This window comes from Taeniopygia guttata, chromosome 17 (assembly GCF_048771995.1).
Source record: "Taeniopygia guttata chromosome 17, bTaeGut7.mat, whole genome shotgun sequence".
In the NCBI taxonomy this organism is placed as follows: domain Eukaryota; kingdom Metazoa; phylum Chordata; class Aves; order Passeriformes; family Estrildidae; genus Taeniopygia; species Taeniopygia guttata.
In genome coordinates this window covers 10,977,981-10,997,793 of record NC_133042.1, presented here as the reverse complement: position 1 = coordinate 10,997,793, position 19,813 = coordinate 10,977,981, and the positions used below count along the sequence as shown (strand labels likewise).

Genomic DNA, 19,813 nt, shown 5'->3' with positions numbered 1-19,813 from the left:
ACCCCGGCCCCAGGGAACGCACCGGGACCCCGGCCCCGGGAACGCACCGGGACCCGGCCCCAGGGAACGCACCGGGACCCCGGCCCCGGGGAACGCACCGGGACCCCGGCCCGGGGAACGCACCGGGACCCCGGCCCCGGGGAACGCACCGGGACCCCGGCCCCGGGGAACGCACCGGGACCCCGGCCCCAGGGAACGCACCGGGACCCCGGCCCCAGGGAACGCACCGGGCCCCGCCGGGGACAGCAGCGGGGCTGGGGCCGTGCGGCTGTGCCGGGGGACCCTGCTGGCCCGGGGGAGAGCGGAGAAAGCCCCAGCGCCGCACCCCGGGCAGCAGGTGCTGGGCACGACCAGCCCCCGGCACGGACACGGACACGGAGCCCGGCCCCGCTCGGGCAGCGGTGCGACACACGGGACAGAACCCGCTGCCCTCCTCTTCCTCGCGTCCCGAACCAAAGCAGGCAGCAGGACTTCACCAGAGGAAAACAGCTTATCTTGTCAGCACCTTCCCCCAAAAGAGCCACGGGTATTCTGGGCGCTGCGGGGTCCCAGGCTGAGCTCTGCGCAGGCAGGCACATCCCTCACCTGTTATCACAACCCTCCTCATCGCCCTGTGAGCGCTGAGCCCCGGTGCTGCCATTGCAAATGCACCCCCAGGAAAGCTTGATGCAGCCTGTTTCTTTTTCAAAGGAAAGAAGCAAACGCAAACCAAGACAAACACTCAGCCCCTCTGTGCTGAGGAAAACACAGACAGGAGTCAGAGAGGCAAATGTAATTAGGAAACATATGAGAAGATTCAAAAAAGTTCAAAAGAATATGAGAAATGAAATGTATAAAAAGTAAATAAAACACATTTTTAAAAAATGTTTCATATTAGACTTCCCCTATAAACGTTTTACTTTTTATTTTATAGATTTCATGCTATTCTAATCAATTTTATTTTTGTAACTTCACAACTGAAACTGCAAAACTTACAGCCTGTTTTCACATTTCTGGGGTGTCCTGTCAGTCTTTTATATCTCTCTAGATGGGGGAAAAATAAAGTCAATGAAGTGAGCCAAGAAATTCTAATTTCAAAACTTTTATAGAAACTTCTGCTGAAGAAACTCAGGCTCCACATCATGGAAAGACCATAAAGGTTTGGTGAAAACAGTTCCAACCCCCAGAAAAATCAAAGCCTAAATAGTTTACTGTTGTTTACTGAGAGTTTGTAAACTTGTAAAGGATATTAATGAAGGTGTAAACTCTTACTACAGAAAACCAAATCTTTGCTGTAGATGACTGGGGTATTAAAATCAAGCAAACACAACACCTCATCTATCCTAAACCACACCAGAACCTCAGAACTGAGGCAGCCACGTCATCTGAAAAACAATTTTGAGATGCAAGGCTTTGCTGGCCCCAGTCATCTGGAGGAAGGTCCCATCTCATCTTTACAATCAAAGAGTTAACTCTGATGTCCCAGCACACAAATAAGTAAATGTGGGATAATTAGGAAACAAATTCTGCAAACATCTTGAAAGGGGCTGGAGACCTTTGATCTTTATAGAAAAGAAAACATTACAATACAGTCCAGCTTTTGGGGTCTGCACACATTTTATACCAAGGCAGAGGATGGTATCTTTCTTAAAAATCAAGTAACACCTAATTCCATCATACCCTAATTATCTTAACTGATTTCATATGTCTAAAGGTATTTCACCAAAAGATTAGAGTAGAAAGAGGGACTGACAAAATAATTAAATATGCAATTTGCCAAGCTTGGACAATATGGCTTTGAAATCACCTTTTCAGGAAGTTTTACAGCTTGTTCATTGACATATATATTGCAGCCTTCAGATTCTTATTTAAGCTCTTTTGATTACTTTAATGGATTAATACCCGAGTACCATCCATGTAAAGTGTAATACTCAAGCCTGTTTCTAATTTGTCCAAAGCTGCACTACTTTCCTTTTGGTTTTGTTATGAAAAAATACTCTGTCTTGATTTTTTTTTTTAAATAATAACATTCTTTCTTCCAAAATAGTTCTGTAGACACAGAAATAAGCCTGTACCTAGTATTCTTTTTAGTCACACGAAGTGCTTTCATGTTTTCTAAAGTTTTGGTGACTCAACAAACAAACCAGCAACACGTTAGGCGGGGTTTTACCAGGAGAGCGCACAGTGGCTGCTTTAACCTTTTCTGATTTTTTTGGGGTGAAAATGCTTGTAATGAGTCCATGGCCGGCCCCTTGCCCAGGCCGTGTTTCGGGGGCACAGGGTCAGGGCTGGCACGGTGCTCCCAGCAGAGGCTCTGGCCCCAGTGCGGCGGCACCGGGACAGCTCCAGGACGGGCCCCGGGCCAGGCGCGGCCCCACCAGGCTCCCAGGCTGCTGGCCTGGCTGTGGGAAGGGCATTTCTCTACTCGCAGCAGCAACAGCAGCAGTCCTGCCCCTCTCTGCTGCTCTTCCTCTCTAGGGACGCAGTCTGCAGGACAGGCTCCCACCCGGAACCCACGGCCTGCTGATGGAGCCCACGGCCGGCCTTGGGGTGGGAGCAAGGGCTGCTTTCCCTGCTCCGGCTTTCCCTGCTCCGGCTTTCCCTGCTCCGGCTTTCCCTTCTCCGGCTTTCCCGAGCAAGGGCTGCTTTCCCTGCTCCGGCTTTCCCTGCTCCAACTTTCCCGAGCAAGGCCTGCTTTCCCTGCTCCGGCTTTCCCTGCTCCGGCTTTCCCAGAGCCAGCGCTGCCCGGGCCGAGCCTCTGACCTCCGGAGCTCCCTGGGGCTCGGGCCTTGCTGTGTCTGACCCTCCCTGCGGCCCGAGGCAGCACATCTCACCAACACTGACGGGCTGGGTGAAAAACCACCGCCCTGGGCTCGCCCACCAGCAGCTGGGCTACACGCACGGCTCACTGGGCTCTGCAGAGCCGGGGGCAGCAACACCGCTGAAGTTGAAAGACATTTTACAAAATAAAAGTACAACACACAGCCGAAAGGGTAACTTTTTGGCCACAGATACCAGAGTGCTGCTGTTCAAACACAGCTCAGGCCCAGGCCAAACAGACAATGGCACAACAGAGAAAGGGCAGCCAGCTCCCCACACACACGGCAGCAGAGCCCAGCTCACCCCATTCACCCACTGAGATTCTTGCTCTGCCCTGTGCAGAGACAACCAACCACTCAAAACTTCTCAGAAAATGAACTTTCTCTTCCTAACATTTCTGACAACCCCTCCTGGGCTGCTCAGGCCCTGCCACACACATGGTCAGTGCTTGTACAGCCACGGCCACATCAAACTGCACTGGCCCAGCTTCTGCTTCCAGTCTGTGGCACCCCTCCAGCCCAGTTCAGGTTTTGTGAAAACAGAAGCAAAGACAGGCTTTAAATATTTAAATAGAAAAGAAACTCAAGTTTAGAACTGCACAAGACCGAATACTAGAGAAGGGAAGGTCTCAGCCATCCTCTGGAAACCAGCACGTATTCCTTAATGAAGAACAGTTTTCTTCAAAATTTAACAAAACAATCTAACCCAAACCAGCATGGCCTTTGCCTCTGCCTGAAGAATTCCAGCCTAATTATAAACTTCTTCTGAAAGATGAAAAAATACATAGCTGATACTCACAGTTTGGGAGAAGTGGCAGGCAGTAGCAGAAGCTCAAAGTCAGACCTGCTGCTGGACTCCAGATCTGAGGGAAATTATGAAAAAGGGCTAATGTACAGGTGCATCTTTTTGTCACCAGCTGGGACCTGATCATGCAGCCTGGCACTTAACCAGTTTCACCTGGTCACACTGGCTTCGGTGTGACTCCCAGACATGCTGGCTGTCAGTGCCCTTCATCCTCCTCCACAGCAGACACAGTTCTAGACTGCTGTGTGAACCAGTGGGAGTTGCTTCCCACTGACTCTTTTCAAGTTTATTATTTCTCTGCTCCACGTTACCATTTGAAGTCAGTAGAAATGACCCAGGATTGTGAAAGGGCACTTGCAGACCACAAGTCTGCAAGTCTGGGGGAGTGGTCCTGGTCAGAAAGGCTGTGGGTTCCTGGAGGTCTTGAGCAGGCTGTGCAGAAGTGGACACTGGGCTTGGCTGCCCTGCGATGCTGCTCTCCCTGTGGGGGAAGCAGTGGATGCCAGAGCATCAGCGGATGCTGATCCAACGTCTCCCCTGCCAGGGCACGGCCCTGCCCTCACTGGCCATGGCAGGGCCACAGCAGGGGAAGAATAGGTCTGCTTTGATGCTGAGATGTAGTTCAGGGCCTTTTTGTTTATTAGTGCTCATAAAGTTTTGCCAAGTGACACACGTTAGGGTTAAACATATTGGTAATTCTGGAAATGTACCCTGGAAGCCACAGTTCAGCAGATGCCTTTAAAAATAACTAATTGAACCACAGCAGAGAGACACCAAACTGACCCGATCCTTCCAGTCTTTAAAACCATGCACATGCACCATATTTCAGGGTCAATTTATCACAACATGCCCCTTCCTCACTGGTGCATAGCAAAAGGGAGAGCATGGACATATTTATAGCAGGCACTGCTTATCAGATATATAAATATGTCCATGCTGGAATAAATCATGGCATGGGTGTGAGCTCAGTGATCCATGGTGAGGAGGAAGTGCTGCTGAGCACCTGGGAGTCCCCCTTGGGCAGGGGTAGGCTGCCCACAACCACACAAGGCCAGCTCCTGCAGGAGGGACTGCAGGACATGGGACACGGGGCCTCACCTTTGTGTTCTCCTTCCCACTTGCACCACGGAGCAGATGGAGAGAATTAAAGGGGCCTTCTCTGTATTCTCCTTCTCTGATCATTCCTTGGCAGCTGTTTACCTGTTGTCAATTTGGGTATAATGAAGTTCTCCAGGACAAAAGTTCTTCAGCTTGTTCTTGGACCTATCTCAGGTGAGTGATAGTGGTGGCAAGGCACCATTTAGGCATTTCATGCTACTCTGCTCCTGTAGAAATAATAGATGTTTTCTTTCAACTTCTAGCTGTTACCAATTTACTCTAATATCAATATCACTGGTGTCCAAATTCTAAACATCCCTGCAGGTGGAAAACCCCAAGTAGACTTCCAGATAGTATCGGATTAAGAGAAAAGCCAGCAAAGTGGGTTCTCCATGAGCCACTGCTTCTAGAACAGAATCTAGAGGTCCGCAGGTACGGAGAGGCTCAGAGCAAGGGAGAACACAGAGAGGTGCAGGGAGGTGTCTAATTCAGGATATTTCTGGCTCATTTGTACACCTGGTGTCTCCTATAGCCTTGGGACAATGTTGGGATTTAAGATTTGGAAAATTGCAAATACAAATATATTGATAGGAAAATCAGTTTAACTTTCAAACAGCAAAACCTAATAATTCACAGATCATCAGGAGTCTTGGGGGAGAGCTGTGGGTAATGATGCACAAAATGTTCACAAAAGAATTGCAGAAGGTGCATGGAAAAGGCTAGTTAAGGAGACTAAGGGAGCAAAATGCCAGCAAACCCCACCAAGACAGAGTGGCTGTGCTCTTGTGGGATCATTTAAGATGTCTACTCCTGTTCACGGGCAGTTAGGGCCTTCTAAGAATAAACTGATTAAAGAACATTTCGCAACCTATAAACTTAGTGCAGTTTAAATGAAGTCTTTTAACCTTGGAGGTCTTATTTTCCTTATTAAGAAGTAGGGAAAGCCCTTGCATTCCCCAGTTTGATCAGCTCATTAACAGACTGACAATATCTCGGGAGCTGCTGATGCTCAATGCTTTAATAATAACATCTGCTGACTTCCTCAGGGCCCGTTTCAGAAGAAATTAGGTACAGGTTTGCATGCCAAAGTGAGCAGGGATGTCATGAATCTGCATCCAGCTGGGAGAAGCAGACAGGCTGCAGAATCGCTGCTGCCAGCGCCACTGCCCAGCCAAGCCCGGCTGGAGGAGGCAGGATCAGCAACCAGCCCCCTCCCTTCCCAAAAAGCACAATCCCAGCTGCCTGTGCCCCAGCACCCCCAACCATCGCCCTGCGCGGGCCTGAGGCAGGCGTGCCACCAAAGGGGCTGGTAACTGCTGTGGGATTTTTTTAATCTAGTTTCCTATGAAAACAAGGTTCCTGTGATCCCTGTGTGCTTGTCTGTCTGCCTGTCCTGCCCAATAACTTTGAACTCTTTTCTTTACTGATTTAAACCAGATTTCACAAAGAGGTAGAAGTCTCAAGGATAATTAAGTTCCTAAAAGTTTCATATGAGTAGGAATTTGGACAGAAAGAGGAATTTAGAGTTAGAACAGGGAAAACGCTTGCATTAAGGGCTTTTGAGTCCATTGACTGGCTTCTGCCACCCATGACAGGTCCTTGCTGGGGACTGTGGGAACAGGGCTACGTGCCGGTGGGAAAAGCAGGAAGTCTTTGTGTAATCCAGAGAAGTCAGTCACAGGAAGCCACCCCTGTGGCCTCCAGAGCTCATGAAACTGTTCCTCATTTATGCCCAAGTTGGTACTCCCGGGTTTTGCCAGTCCTTGGCCCAGCCCATGGACATGACAGCTTTGCCCTGAGCAGGGGGAACTCGTTTGTCACTACAGAATAGTCACCACCACATTTCTGGCACAGGGCTGTCCTGGTCACTCCCGCTCTCCCTCCCCACTCCGCTCACCCCTTGCCTCTGCTTTTCGCGTGATGCATCCCAAATCAACTCCTGTCATGCTCCTGTGGGACACCCAACAGGAAATAACCCCATGGGCTTCTTGCCTTGTGTTTGAATAAGGACCCTGGCCGGAGCACTCCCCTGCCGGGGAATTCCGCTGAAATGACCTCACAGCATTACTGCTTCCTGGGCTCCCTGTGTCTTGACTCTTCAGTAGCTTTGGAGCCAGCCTCCCCCAGCAAACCCCAACAACCCAAAGCCCTGTGCCATGACTGTGGGAACAGTCGCGGGTGCTCCCTGAGGAAGGGCAGAGCCAGGGGAAGGAGGATCCACTCATGGACACTGCGGAGCTCCAGCCTCACTCCCCCTCCCAGCGCGTATTTGGCAAAGACTGATGGAGACTCTCCAGCCTCCCAGGCCTCACCTACTTCCCCTTCAGGAAGTTTTCTTGATATGCAGTGTGGATTTTCCTTGTTCCCATTTGAAGCCCCATTTTGATGTTTCTGTCTCAGCGGGGACCCGCAGAGGGTCCATGGCTGGGGCAGAGCATCCCTCCCCAGCACCCACTGTGGGGCTGAGCCCAGACCAGCAGTGTGGAACCTGTGCAAACCCATCCAAACCTGGCCCAAGCCCTCTGCTTGAAAACTACTTGGTCAAGCTTTTTAAAGAATGAAAATCAGATTTTGTTTTTTGTTCAGCTGACAGTGTTGTTCAATTTGGTGAAAAAAAAAAAAAAAAGTTTGGGACAGATCAGTATCTTTGTTGTTCAACAGCAGATTAAATGCTAAATTACAAATGATAAATACTATAAAATAAAAGCAAACCAGTGAGCAGACTTACTTGCCTGGCATAGGTGTGAAAACTCCCCCAGAAGAAGAGCACAGCCTTCTCCTATCTCTGCAAACAGGTAGCTGCGAAACAACCAGATTAATAATTTTTTCAGTGATAAAACTGGCATTGCCTTTCCCTCCTCAGGAGAGTACCTGCCCTGCTCTAGAGCACCTGGAGTTCTGGGCTTCAGGTGAGGACATCTGCTACTTGATTTCAGGTTTCTTCACTCAGAGGAACCTCCAAGGATCTGCTTTGATCCTGTTGGACATGGACATTAAATTTGGGCCTTAAAATCTGTAACTGGAGCCAACCCAGTGGAGCAGATGGCAGTGACAGCCCCATTGGCATTGCAGGCCCCCAGAGAACGCCCGGGGTGCTTGGGCTGTGTGGCTGGGAGCAGAGGAGCTCCTTCCCCCACAGGGACAGCTCAGGTACACAGGTACAGCTGCAGCACAGTACAGTCTCCAACGCACCAGCTGCTGGGGAGATTGTGAAATAAATCCTGGCAGAGCAGCTGGAGGGATACGCAGTTTAATTTAAGATCGAACACTCACAAGTCCAACTACAAAGTGGTCTCACTTGGGGCATTCTTGTAGCTTTTGCTTTAATCGAGTAAAATTCTAGAGGTCAAATTTCACCCTCAGCAGAAGGATGCCTCAAGATTTCCAGCATTTCTAGTGGAAAAACCCCAGAGTAGAGCCCATTTGCTCTGAGAATCGCACAATGGTTCATTTGGGCTTTTTCTCCTCGACGTGTTGCCCATTTTATTAACTTCTGCTTTGCTTTAAAAAGAGGCATCTACCATTCTGCTTCCCTAAAGAAGCTCATGTTATAATTCAAGTGTCAGGACAGATTAAGTTAAATGTGCTGTGTGATTCCCAAAGGAAAACAAACTTCCAAACATCCTCTGTTTGCCTTGTTCCATGTCATGGATTGCATTAGAGCTGAACATGTAATTCTGTCGCCTAATGTGTTAAAGTTGGCAGGAATTTTACTCTCTGTGCAAGGTGAGAAATTACTGAGCTAACAAAACATTTCGTTTCCCCCTCCTTGCGTTCCTTCTTTATGAGATTCTGAATGTGACATTTTCACAAAAAATCACTACACTTATTTGTGAAAAATGTATATTAAAACCAAAACACATCAAATGGAAAGAAATCACAGATGGTTTTATTCACAAGAAGCAGAATTAATGGCCTTCCCTACTCTTTATAAATATTAGAAGCAGATGAGTTCATTACTATTTCACTCTAATAAAGAAAACCTGCTTGATTTTGACAAGACATCGACTTATCTAGTGTTTCTACTGAATAATAAATCTATTTTCTTTGAAAAATAAAAAGTTATCAATAAACAAAAACCTGCCTGGAAAATTTGCCAATCAAAAAAACCCCAAACATCTTCATTTCTGATAGTGCTGAAATGGAATTTGAGGGATTTTGAAAATGTCACTAATTTTCAGACTAGAAAGTTTTGAAATGTTTACTTTGTGGTTGTCTTAAATTTTTACATCTTTCAACAAAGCAAGCAGAAAAGTGAAAACATCTGAAAAGGCTTTTGAAAAGAAAAGAGTCAGCACAAGCTGGATGAAGCTGTGGGCTCCTTTATCTTCCAGAAATCCGCACACATGGAGCAGAGTTTATGAGGGTTTTTTTAACCCGGCATTCAAACACTTCCCAGTTCACAATCCTGGCTCCATCATGTTTGCCAGAGCTTCAAAGTGCTGTTGGCAGCTTTTCCTGCACTGGGATAAAACTTCTTACCCAAGGGAAGCAAAAGCTGAGTCATTTTTAACCCCAAACAACATTCACTGATGTGGTCATCTTGTTAGTCATGGAAATCCTGTGTTAGCTCTGTTTGTGCTTCTTTCAACACTTATTAACCAGGGAGCGAGGAGGTTTTATTTTAAACTGCAGAAGATGTTTATCCTCCCTAGGGCCATGACAATCAGTTACATGGCTTATCCATCATTCCAGAGATTTTGAGAAACTCCCCAGGCAAGTTAATTTTTAAAGCTGTAGGAGGGAGAGGAGAAAAGAAAACAAAACACCACCAAAGCCACCGGCTCACAAAGCCCAAAAGAACCCTCTGGTGACACAGGGACTGTGCCAGCCGCCCCCAGCCCCAGCGCCTGCTGCTCCCCTCAGGCACTGGGAGGATTTCCTTGGGACAGGAAGGGCCACAAGTCACCTCTCCAGAGACAAACCGCTGCTCCCACGTCTCAAAGCGGGAGAGCTTTGAGAGCTTTTGAGAGTTTTTGCTTTAAACAGAGCAAAAGAAATCAGAAATTTTCCTTAGAAACCAAATTCTGTGAATGATGGATGTCAGCCAGCTCCAGCCCCAGTGCTGGGGGATGAGGGCTCTCCTGGCCAGGCCTGGCAGCACTTCCAGGGTGTGCTGTGCCACAGGACTGAGCCCACAGCCCGTGGCAGCAGCTGAAGAGATGCTGGAGCAGCACAGCCCCGGCTCTGGGAGCTCCACGCCTGCCTGCTGCCCCGGGCTGGCACGGGCTGGGCCCACTCTGGTTTATGTCCTCCCCACGGCACCTCCTCCCCAGGCAGGACATTCAATCAGGTGCCGGTGACAGCTCCCACGGCAGCCACAAGATGCTGCTTCTGAGTTTTTTGTGGAACAAGTGGTACTGCTTTCAAAAGGTTATAAAAACATATGCCTGAAGAGAATGTCGGGAACTTGGGTATTAATCTCCCTTAATTCAAAGAGCACTCAAAATAAGCGAGACAGAAATACTGTCTGGGGTGAGAAGATGCCAGAGGTCAGATTGTGCACCACTAGCTTGGGTCAAGTTCAGAAGAATAATAATTTAGCCCAAAGAAAAACAATTTTCAGTGTAGTGCAGTGTTAGCCTCCCCCTGGCTGAGCAGCCCATTTCCTCAGGGCTGCTGCCCCAGCCGCGAGGTGCCAGCCCGCTCTGCTGCCGTGTGGCCACGGGCTGAGCCCGGGTGGCACGGGCTGCCCGCGACAGCGCTGCCCTCGGCCCTGCCAGCACCGCCGCTCTGCTGAGATTGCTCCTGCCAGGCTTCACCCAGTCCTGCCCCACAAAACACGCCTGTTTTCACTGGGCAGCACACCTGTAGGGCAAGACATTTTGGACACATTTTCCAAGGCTTTTTAGATCCAATTTCCAAGGAAAAAAGCCCACAAACAAGAGCACATTCCCTATGGGGAATCGTGTTGCCACCTTTGTATTTCACTCTTCTGATCCAGGTAGTTGTTTCATTCAGAAAATTAAAATACAAAAGCACACAGAATTATCTGATTAAAACAAGTTTCATTTAACAAATTATATTAAGAATACAGACGGAGTTATCACACAATGAAACTTCCCTTTGTAAAATACAGGAGGGTCATCTAAAATAAATATAAAACATAGTAACATTCATAAGATTAATGCACAATAAAATCACTTTCAGTAACCCAACCATTTTAGAAAACCACTTTGCAACTGCATAAAAGGTTTCTCTCTGCCATTTGTACGATGACATTTAAACCTGTTGCTGTTAGGAAACAATTTCACAACAAACGAGCGGAATACCCGAAGTGTTTGGCTTCCCTGTGGTGGATGGACCGAGCAGCACCTCACAGAGCTGGTTTGTGAGCGGAGGAGCAGCTCTCCCCTCCTGCAGGGCAGCCCGGGCGGTGAGGCTGGGCTGGCTGCGCCCCGGCTGCCCCGCTGCTGGCAGGGGCTCCTGCTCTGCTCAAGGCTCCAAGGCTGAGGTAATCTTGTGGGTGCAGCGAGGCGTGCCGGCCCTTTGGGAGGAGCAGGAGCAGCTCTCCGGGCTCCTGGGGCTCACCCAGAGTCACCCGGGGAGGTGAGGGCTGGTATCCCGCTCTCCCTCCTGCCAGGAGGTCCCAGGGCCCCACAGAAGAGGAGGTGCCCGTGCCACCAGCACCTACCTGGCATGTGCAGTGCCCAGGACAGGAATTCTCCAGGCTCGGCAGCATGCGGGTTCAGTCTGGAGAGCTCAGGACACTGAGGGAGCAGTGGTGGGTGGGAACCAAACAAGCCCAATGCTATAGACTACCAACAACCTCCCACTGCACAGGAGGCCCCCAGGAAACCTCAACAAACACCGCGGGGACACGCAAGGACAGTCACAGGAAAAGTCTGACACTGTTTACTCCTACGGAACTACAGATATGAGGTGCTCCCATAAGGGAAGACACCTGCTACAACTATTCACACTTGAATTTTATCACGAAGTTCACACTCTACATCACTTTCTGACTAACTTCTTGCCTTTCCGTGATCAACACAGCAGACAGCACAGCCTGGCCTGGGTGGCCACGAGCGGCTTCTTGCCGTGAGGAATCCAGGAGGCAGCGTGTCACTAGGAATTCACATCAGAAGGCGTATTTTACAGTAAGCAAACCCCTCACTGCCGCTTTTCTGTCTCTGTTGCAGATGTATAATAATTTGGCAAACTAAATTCTTCATCAGCCACAAGATTAAACTACCTAGAAACCAGTTTTGTTCTACAAATTCAGGCAAGGTAGCCAAGAACATCTGGTAAAGCTCTGCAAATTCACTTCTGCTGCTTTTCACTGACTCCTCCCCTCCCCTTATGCTCCAGAAGGCTTCTCCACAGCCAGACAACATCCACATCAGACTCCCTGAACATTTCCTGCCTGGGCCAACTCTTCCACAGTCACCTCTTGGACAGGGAGGGAGATGCAGAGATGCTGGTTCTGGCCATGGCACGTGCCAGCATGGAGGACTCACTGTAAGGATGCAAGGACCAGCCTTGCTGCTGTGAGTACAGAAGTTACGGAGCAGCCAGTAAAACCTTGCAGTGGAAATGCTGACCTGACACCCCTGGTCTCGGGAAATCAGCAGTGCAATAAAAAAAGCTTCCTCTGATCAGTGGGCTGAGAAGTTGACACAGTCAACCACCCTGCACAGTGTCTCGCTGTGCTTCCAAGTACTGGCTCCGAGCCCTCTCCCTTTTGGAATCACCCAGTTTTCCAGCCTGTGGCTAGCAGGGCTGAGAGCTCAGCTGGCTCTCAGCAGGTGCAGCTCTTTGTTCAGAACACCTTCATTGTGTTTGCCCCACAGGAACTGCATCTGTCCTGTCTGTGCATTTCAAACAGGCTGTCCCCTCAGCGCCGTGGTGCAGGACCACACCATGGAGAGCAAACTCATCTCTCAAGGTTCTCGGCAGGTGAGTCCTGAAGCAGCTTTGCTGGCCCAGTGTTAGAGAGGGAGAAGTAAGTATACAAATATATCCTGAAGATGTAGATGCCTGTCCCAGCCACGTATCCTGCCAGTGTTTCAAGTATCCAGTGTTTCCTGTAGGTCGCTGCAGAGCAAGCTGAGCTCGTTTTCTCCAAGAAGGCTGAGCAAACCCAGCAGCTGGTACAAATACTAAAGCACTGCTTCTCTCCTACATAATGGACTTGAAGCTCTGCACCCACTTTCCCAGACATAGCCAGGGAGTGTGGCACAGAGCGTGGGGCTCGGTGGCTCTCAGAACCTGCTCCTTGCTGAGCCCCCGTCCGCAGCCAGGCAAGCCTGCCCTCAGGGAAGAGGAGGGTGCAGGAGGGACTCCTGGCAGCTGCCTCAATCTCCCAGTGGCAGGCACTGCCTGCAGCTCTGCAGCCTGTGCTGTGCCCTGTGCTAGTCCGCAGCCCCCGTTCCTCCACCGTGAACAGGAAGGTCAGCTCTCATCCCAAAGCTGTGAGGAACGCACTGCTGCAGACGGCTGCTGCCTACCTGCCGTGACCACTGAGCCACAGGAGAAGCTATAAACGGATGTCACAGAAAACTACAGAACAAATTACAAGCAGAAAAATAGAAAGACAAAAGATGGATGAGATGGGCACAGCACTACGGCATAGAGTGTATTTGAACTTGAAGTGAACCTGAGCCGAATGACCAAGCTGCCATGGTATGTTCATTTGTCGATGTCGGCATCATCAATCTGGCCTTTGTGAAGCCTGGCAGTGAGGTCTGGCTTTTCTTTACTGCAGGATAAATAACAACTAAAAATGGTGGTGTGAGCTCCAAGTAAACGAGCATTTCCAGGGGGTCACCCAAGGGCTCCAGAGCTGGTGCACAGCTTTAACTCTTTTGCCCAAAACCAATGCACATGCTACCAAACTGGCCTCTCTCTCCAACCACATGGCCACTCCGCAGACGCAGCTTCAGAAAATGATTTACCTGATTGGAAGAAGCTGAAGCAAAGATCTGGACTCAAGTCTGTCCCAAATGTATTTTGTGCTCTTTATCCCAGCAATACAGTGTGGTGCCTTAAAACCAATGAATCTTTGGACAAGAATTATTTTACTTATGCACAAATAAAAAATATTAGCTGACAGCACAAAAACTGCTGTTAGTTACTGCTCTGTGCAACTAGCAAATGCCAGATCAATCCAAGGGAGTGCAAAGTAGGTCAGGGCACAAGTATGACCCAGGCTGAGAGCAACAGCACTGTTACCATAGCAATTGCATTTCAGTGGGGTCAGGGAATCAGTATTTTACAATACAAAAAGTTGTACATTTAAACTCTTACTCCAAAATTGCCATTGTGCTGCCATGATGTATCTTTGTTCTACAGCAGAGACTTGAAAGAGCAGCACCGAGTCAGATGGGCACTTGTAAATAACTTATTACAGCAATGGACTTTTCCAAGACATGCATTTGGCTTGGGAGCAAGCCTGGTCAGCGATCACAGGGAGGCAGAGGTCAGGGTTTAATGCATCCCACTCTCATCCCGTGCCAAGTCAGTGTTCAGTGCTTCCCCATGAATGCCCAGGAAACAGGCACATCTCTTTTCTTTTAGCAGCTAGCGGGGAACAGTTAGAGAGCTGTTGCAATGAAAGGCAGGTGATGGCATCCCAGTTGTCAGCAGGTCCACAGGCAGCTTGGCCGGGGTCAGTGGGCCACAGCCAGGGTCTGCCAGGGTGTCGCTGCCAGCATCCATCCAGAAGAAACACGGGATGCTTGCTGCCCTAGATCCGTATGGACAGATGGACACTGTGCAAAGCGAAGGTGCTTCATGTCAGGACCTGTGTGCACCTTGGGCACCCTGCCAGTGCCCAGGGAGAGCCAGGGGCCGTGGCTCCCGCAGCCTACAGCAAACTCTGTGACCACAGTGGGTCTGAGGCTGATCCAGCCACAGGGAACTTCTGTGCCCAGACCTCGGCAGAGGGCTTGGCATTCACGGCAGCTGAGTTCTGCACTGGACCGAGTGGCACAGGAGCCTCCTGCTGCAAGGGGTGGAGAGCCCAGCAGCTCCACGGCAGCTCGTGTGGCAGTACCCAGCCGTGCCTTTCATTGCTCCTTTCAGGAATTTCTCGATGCTCCGCAAGCTCCTGGCCGTGTTTGCAGGGGTTTGCTACAGCTCTGGATTCTGAGACTGTCCTGCAGCAGGGCTACCAAGTGGGGATGAGCGAGGGGCTGCTCAGGCTCCCAGTGCTCGGTCCGTACTCACGTGGAGAGGGGTCTGCAGCGGGCAGGGGGCAGCTGCCAGGGGCAGGGCCGCGGTGCCCGGGCGGAGCGGCGTGTGCAGGGTGGCGGCGGTGGCAGGACACGGAGCCTGCCGGGTGGTTCCATCGCCGTGTCCGTGTCCTGCTCAGTAGTAGGCACGCACCGCCGCCCCGGCCGGGCCCTCAGGACGGCGGGACCGGCGGGCAGCGGGTGGGGCTGGGCGGCAGGCGGGCGGCCGCGCTCTGCTCCGTCCGGAAGCTGTAGTCGTACTGCGGGGCAAAGCAGAGAGAGGGACCTGGAGCGCTGACCCACACACAGCACCGCCGTGCCCGCGCCGGGACAGCGTAAGAAGCAGAACGAGAGAAAAACCGGGCCTGACAAGCGCTGGGCCAGGCGGGGCCATGCCAGGTGAACTGCAGGAACCACCTGAGCCCACATCAGTGACCTCCCCAGGTAGGGCTCATCCCCTGCCCCGAAATCCCGCATTAACACAAACGTGACCACACTCATCCTGCCCATAAATCAGCTAGTCAGAAACGTTGCCCCTGGCAAGTTTACACAAGCCGCTACCAGAATTAACATTTTTAGCTGGCGAGAGGGTGAAAATCCCCGCATACAGATGCGTGTGCACGATGTCACTGCAGGCAGGGACACCCCGACCGAGGGCCATCCCTCGCAGCCCGCAGCGCACTGTAGCAGTGCCATCTCGTGGCTCGCTGCGAGCCGCGCCCGCCGGTCCGCGCCCGCCCGGCCGCCGCCAGGGACCCCCGGAGCGGCCGCGGGAGCGGCGGCGTTCCCCGGGCGGGCGGGTGGCGAGAGCAACACCGTGCCGGGGCTACCGCGGGGCTGCCCACGGCCCTGGCACACCCCGTACACGGACTCTCCTCCCGCGCATCGCCAGTGTCGCATTTGTGGCTCTCGGAATGTCACAAACGCGTCCCCCTGCGCGCTCCTCACAGCCGGACTGGGACACAGGATGTGCTGCCAGCGAGGTGGGCAACCATCAACCATGCCGGTGCCTGGCCCAGGGCCGTGCCAGCTGTACCAGGGCTGTGCCAATCCCACCCAACGCCGAGCCCGTTTTGGTGGCGGCTCGGGAGGACAGCGGGCGATGCTGAGCTCCGGGAATCCGCTCCAGCCGAGCACACGGGGCCGGCCCGGCCAGCGATCCCCGGCAGCGGCCGGCAGGGGGCGCCGCGGCCTCGCGGCGGGACGGGCCGGGATGGGGCAGCCCGGGATGTGCCGGGATGTACCGGGATGTACCGGGATGTACCGGGGATGGGGCAGCCCGGGATGTACCGGGATGGGGCAGCCCGGGATGTGCCGGGATGTACCGGGATGTACCGGGAATGGGGCAGCCCGGGATGTACCGGGATGTACCGGGATGTACCGGGATGGACCGGGATGTACCGGGAATGGGGCAGCCCGGGATGTGCCGGGATGTACCGGGATGTGCCGGGATGTACCGGGGATGTACCGGGATGTACCGGGATGTACCGGGGATGGGGCAGCCCGGGATGTGCCGGGATGTACCGGGATGTACCGGGAATGGGGCAGCCCGGGATGTACCGGGATGTACCGGGATGTACCGGGATGTACCGGGATGTACCGGGAATGGGGCAGCCCGGGATGTACCGGGATGTGCCGGGATGTGCCGGGGATGGGGCAGCCCGGGATGTACCGGGATGTACCGGGATGTACCGGGGATGGGGCAGCCCGGGATGTACCAGGGATGTCCCGGGGGCTGTAGCCGGGCTGTACCAGAGTCTGTACCTGGGCTGTACCGGGGGCTGTACCAGAGCCTCTACCGAGGCTGTACCAGAGCCTGTACTGGAGCTGTACCCAGGCTGTACCAGAGTCTGTCCCTGGTCTGTACCAGAGCCAGTACTGGAGCTGTACCCAGGCTGTACCAGTCTCTACCCAGGCTGTACCAGAGCCTCTACCGAGGCTGTGCCTGGGCAGTACCAGGGGCTGTACCAGCCTGTACCCGGGGCTGCACCAGGCCTTTCCTCCCCGGGGCTGCACCTCCCTGTCGCGATGCTGCAGCCGCTGGCACGCAATAGGCCTCATTTTTCAACACCCAAACGCATAAAGATGTCAGCTCAAACTGTTTACTAATTAACACTTAAAAAGACACAAATTAGATATGCGTGGCTAAGAGCAATTATAATCAAGACGAATCTCTCCAGTCATTGGGGAACTGAGGAAACTCCTAATTGCTGGAACCAATGTTTTAAAATCTGAAATCATGCCAGTTAGCAAATATGTTCATTTAAAGAACATTTCATGTGACTGCACTCAGGAGAATTGACTACAAACATGCAAACAAGGAAAAATATTTCTGTGTAAAATTAAAATTTTAAGCTCTTCTAGATTTACAACTTCTTCATTAAATATATTTGCAAAAAGCAGCCCATGAAAACTTGTAGCAATTCAGTGGTTAAATGAACTGCCTTCCTTATCAGTTTAAAAGGAATGATGAATATTGGATGCTCCCTTTACTAATTAGACTCTCTCTAGACTTTTTACACCACGCCAAGTGCAAATGAAGACAGGGTGCACCCTGCCAGCGGCCAGAGCGCTGCCCTCGCTGCCACAGCATCTGCCAGAGCTGTGAACAGTGACAGTGCCACCACCTTTGCTATCACCTGCACCTGCCCAGGTGCCTGCCCAGTGACTCTACCCTACCCAGGACAGGCAGGGGTAGAAGGACAAACCCCAGAGCCCTGCTGGGAGACCTGGCAGCAGCGCTGTCCGTCCTACATCCACCAAATTAGCCCTGAAGTGACAGCACTGCTTACACCTGCACTTCACCACCTCTTCATAGCCCAGCTCTCTGTGCACTCTAGCCTCGGGCACAGCTGTGCCATCCTGGGGCAACGAGAGCAGTTCAGGTGCAGTCCAGGATTTGCACATAGTTCCATCATCTTCCTGACAGAGTAGAGTCCTGAAATTCAGCTGCCTGCAGCTTGGAGGATGGGTGCATACATCTGCAAATGTGGTGACAGAGAACAGTAATTCTTGGAATTCTCTGGGAATATTTTTTGCAAGGCATCTTGCTCCAGGGAGAATGTTCTGGCTGCTTTGGATATCCAGAAGATTTGCTGTAATGGTGCTATTGCTTGCAAGGGAAATAAAGCCATGCCGAAATTCACAATATTTATATGTGTAGCTCTCTATGTGCAGACAAGATGCTTCATCAAGGAATATGGGCTGCATAATCATACTTTTCATTATACTGGAACGCACCAGCCTGCTACAGAGCAGGAGCTGTGGGAAAGCAGGCAGGTCTTGGCCTCTCCTCCCTGGCCCACGAGGGAGTGCTGGTGTCCCCCACCCCACAGGCCTGCGAGGGCACTGCTGGGCTGTGCAGCCCAGCCCCTCCAGGCAGCCCCCAAGCTGCCAGACCTCTCCCACACCAGGCAGCACACAGAGACGATGCAGAAGCGAGTTCAGCACCACACGGATTCCCCTTTGGCCAAAGGGACCATCTGCTCCCTGGCCAGCTTAGGGCAAGAGCGGGAAGGCAGCCAGGCACGAGAAGGGCTGCCAGCCCTGAGCATCCCCTGCTGCCAGAGTCCCTCCTGACAGACACAGGCAGTCCCAAACAGAGAGGTGGCACGTGTGCCACGTGGCAGACTGCAGTGCCTGAGGCTGTGGGTGCAACTGTCAGCCACTGCCCATGCAGGCAGCACCTTCAGATCCACAGCTGCAGCCACTGCAGTCCCACGGGGCACCTGCAAAAGCCCTGGCAACTGGGCCTGATCATCTTCTTGTACTCAGACAAAACTTTCAGGCAGAAGAGGGTGGATCTGGGCAACTGGACTTAACTGGAATGAAGAAGTGGAGAAACTCTGAGGCATGTGGCAGCTTTGCAATGTCATCTTCTCACTCTCTCCCTTGAACCCAGCTAGATGGCATAGGAGGAGGCCTTTGTGACCAATGGTGCCTGAAGAAGCACGTGCTGCTGAGACAAGTTTTTCTAGTCTGAGAGTTCAGATGTGAAGCACCCTTCGCAGGGCAGACAGCTCCTTGGCACCGTGCCACACACGTGTGTGTGCCAGAACGCTCCCTCAGAACCACCCTTGGTTTGGTGGCGGCCTCCTCCCTGCGCTCCTCAAACATCACTCCCGCTAAAGTGCAGCCCAGCTCTCCCAGCATCAGCAAACTAAAAGCTCATGAAGATGTTCACCTGACCTTGCTGAGTCAGGTCCATCCGCCTCCCTGACATGCAAGAGGCACCTAAGGGTGTTCTGCCACTACCATGTATTGTTAAAACGTGAGAAAGAGAGGCTAACCAAGACAGACATCTGGAAATAAACAGAAGGCCCCACACTTTGCCATTAAATTCACCACCTGAAGTGTCTTCACTCATCACAGGTCATAGAAGGCATCCCTGACCCTGGGCTTACTGCTTGACTTTATCCATCCTCTGTGACTTGGGAGAGACAAGAAAAGTATTTTCCATAAGGAAAGGGTTCTTAAAGAGAAGTGAACACAGCCTTCCTGATTTGCTTAGTGCCTGGCAGGCTACTTACCTCCTTTTCAATTTCTGCAAGGGTTTTGATTGTGATACCCAAGAGATCAACCGGCTGCATCTGGCAAGAAAGAAACAAAAATGTCAAGTTCAGGGTCAGGGAGGGGGTGTGTGTTTGTTTGTTGTTTTGTTCTGTTTCAAGTCAGCAAACACTCCACCACTAGAGATTTAGAGGCACCATCTGTAAACACAGGCACAGTCCTGTTCCTCATTCCAGTAAGAGACTGGAACAGCAGACGGTGGCTGGGGCTACCAGCCTCAACACTGCTCTCCCTCAGCACGACAGCTGACACTCACCTCGTGCTGCTCTGCCACCTCCCCACTGCAGGACGAGTCTCCAACACGGCTGCAATTCTGTGGCTGCAGCACGAGGTGTGAGTGGCACCAGCTGCAGGAAGCCCTGACCAAA

The 19,813-nt window shown here is 51.8% G+C and overlaps 1 protein-coding gene across 7 annotated transcripts in view; it reads right to left on the bottom strand.

Moving 5' to 3' along the window:
• Positions 1-10,689: 10,689 nt before the first annotated feature.
• The window catches only part of MVB12B (multivesicular body subunit 12B), a 56,945-nt gene continuing 47,821 nt past the window's right edge, over positions 10,690-19,813 (bottom strand). For 3 of the 7 annotated variants that reach the window (XM_072936762.1, XM_072936756.1, XM_072936761.1), the window contains 2 exons: positions 19,406-19,465; positions 10,690-15,136 (listed from right to left, as the gene is read on the bottom strand). In XM_072936762.1, coding sequence (XP_072792863.1) covers positions 15,050-15,136; positions 19,406-19,465 — 147 coding nt within the window. In that variant the 3' untranslated portion in view covers positions 10,690-15,049. The other 4 variants (XM_072936758.1, XM_072936763.1, XM_072936757.1 and 1 more) reach the window with 4 other exon arrangements.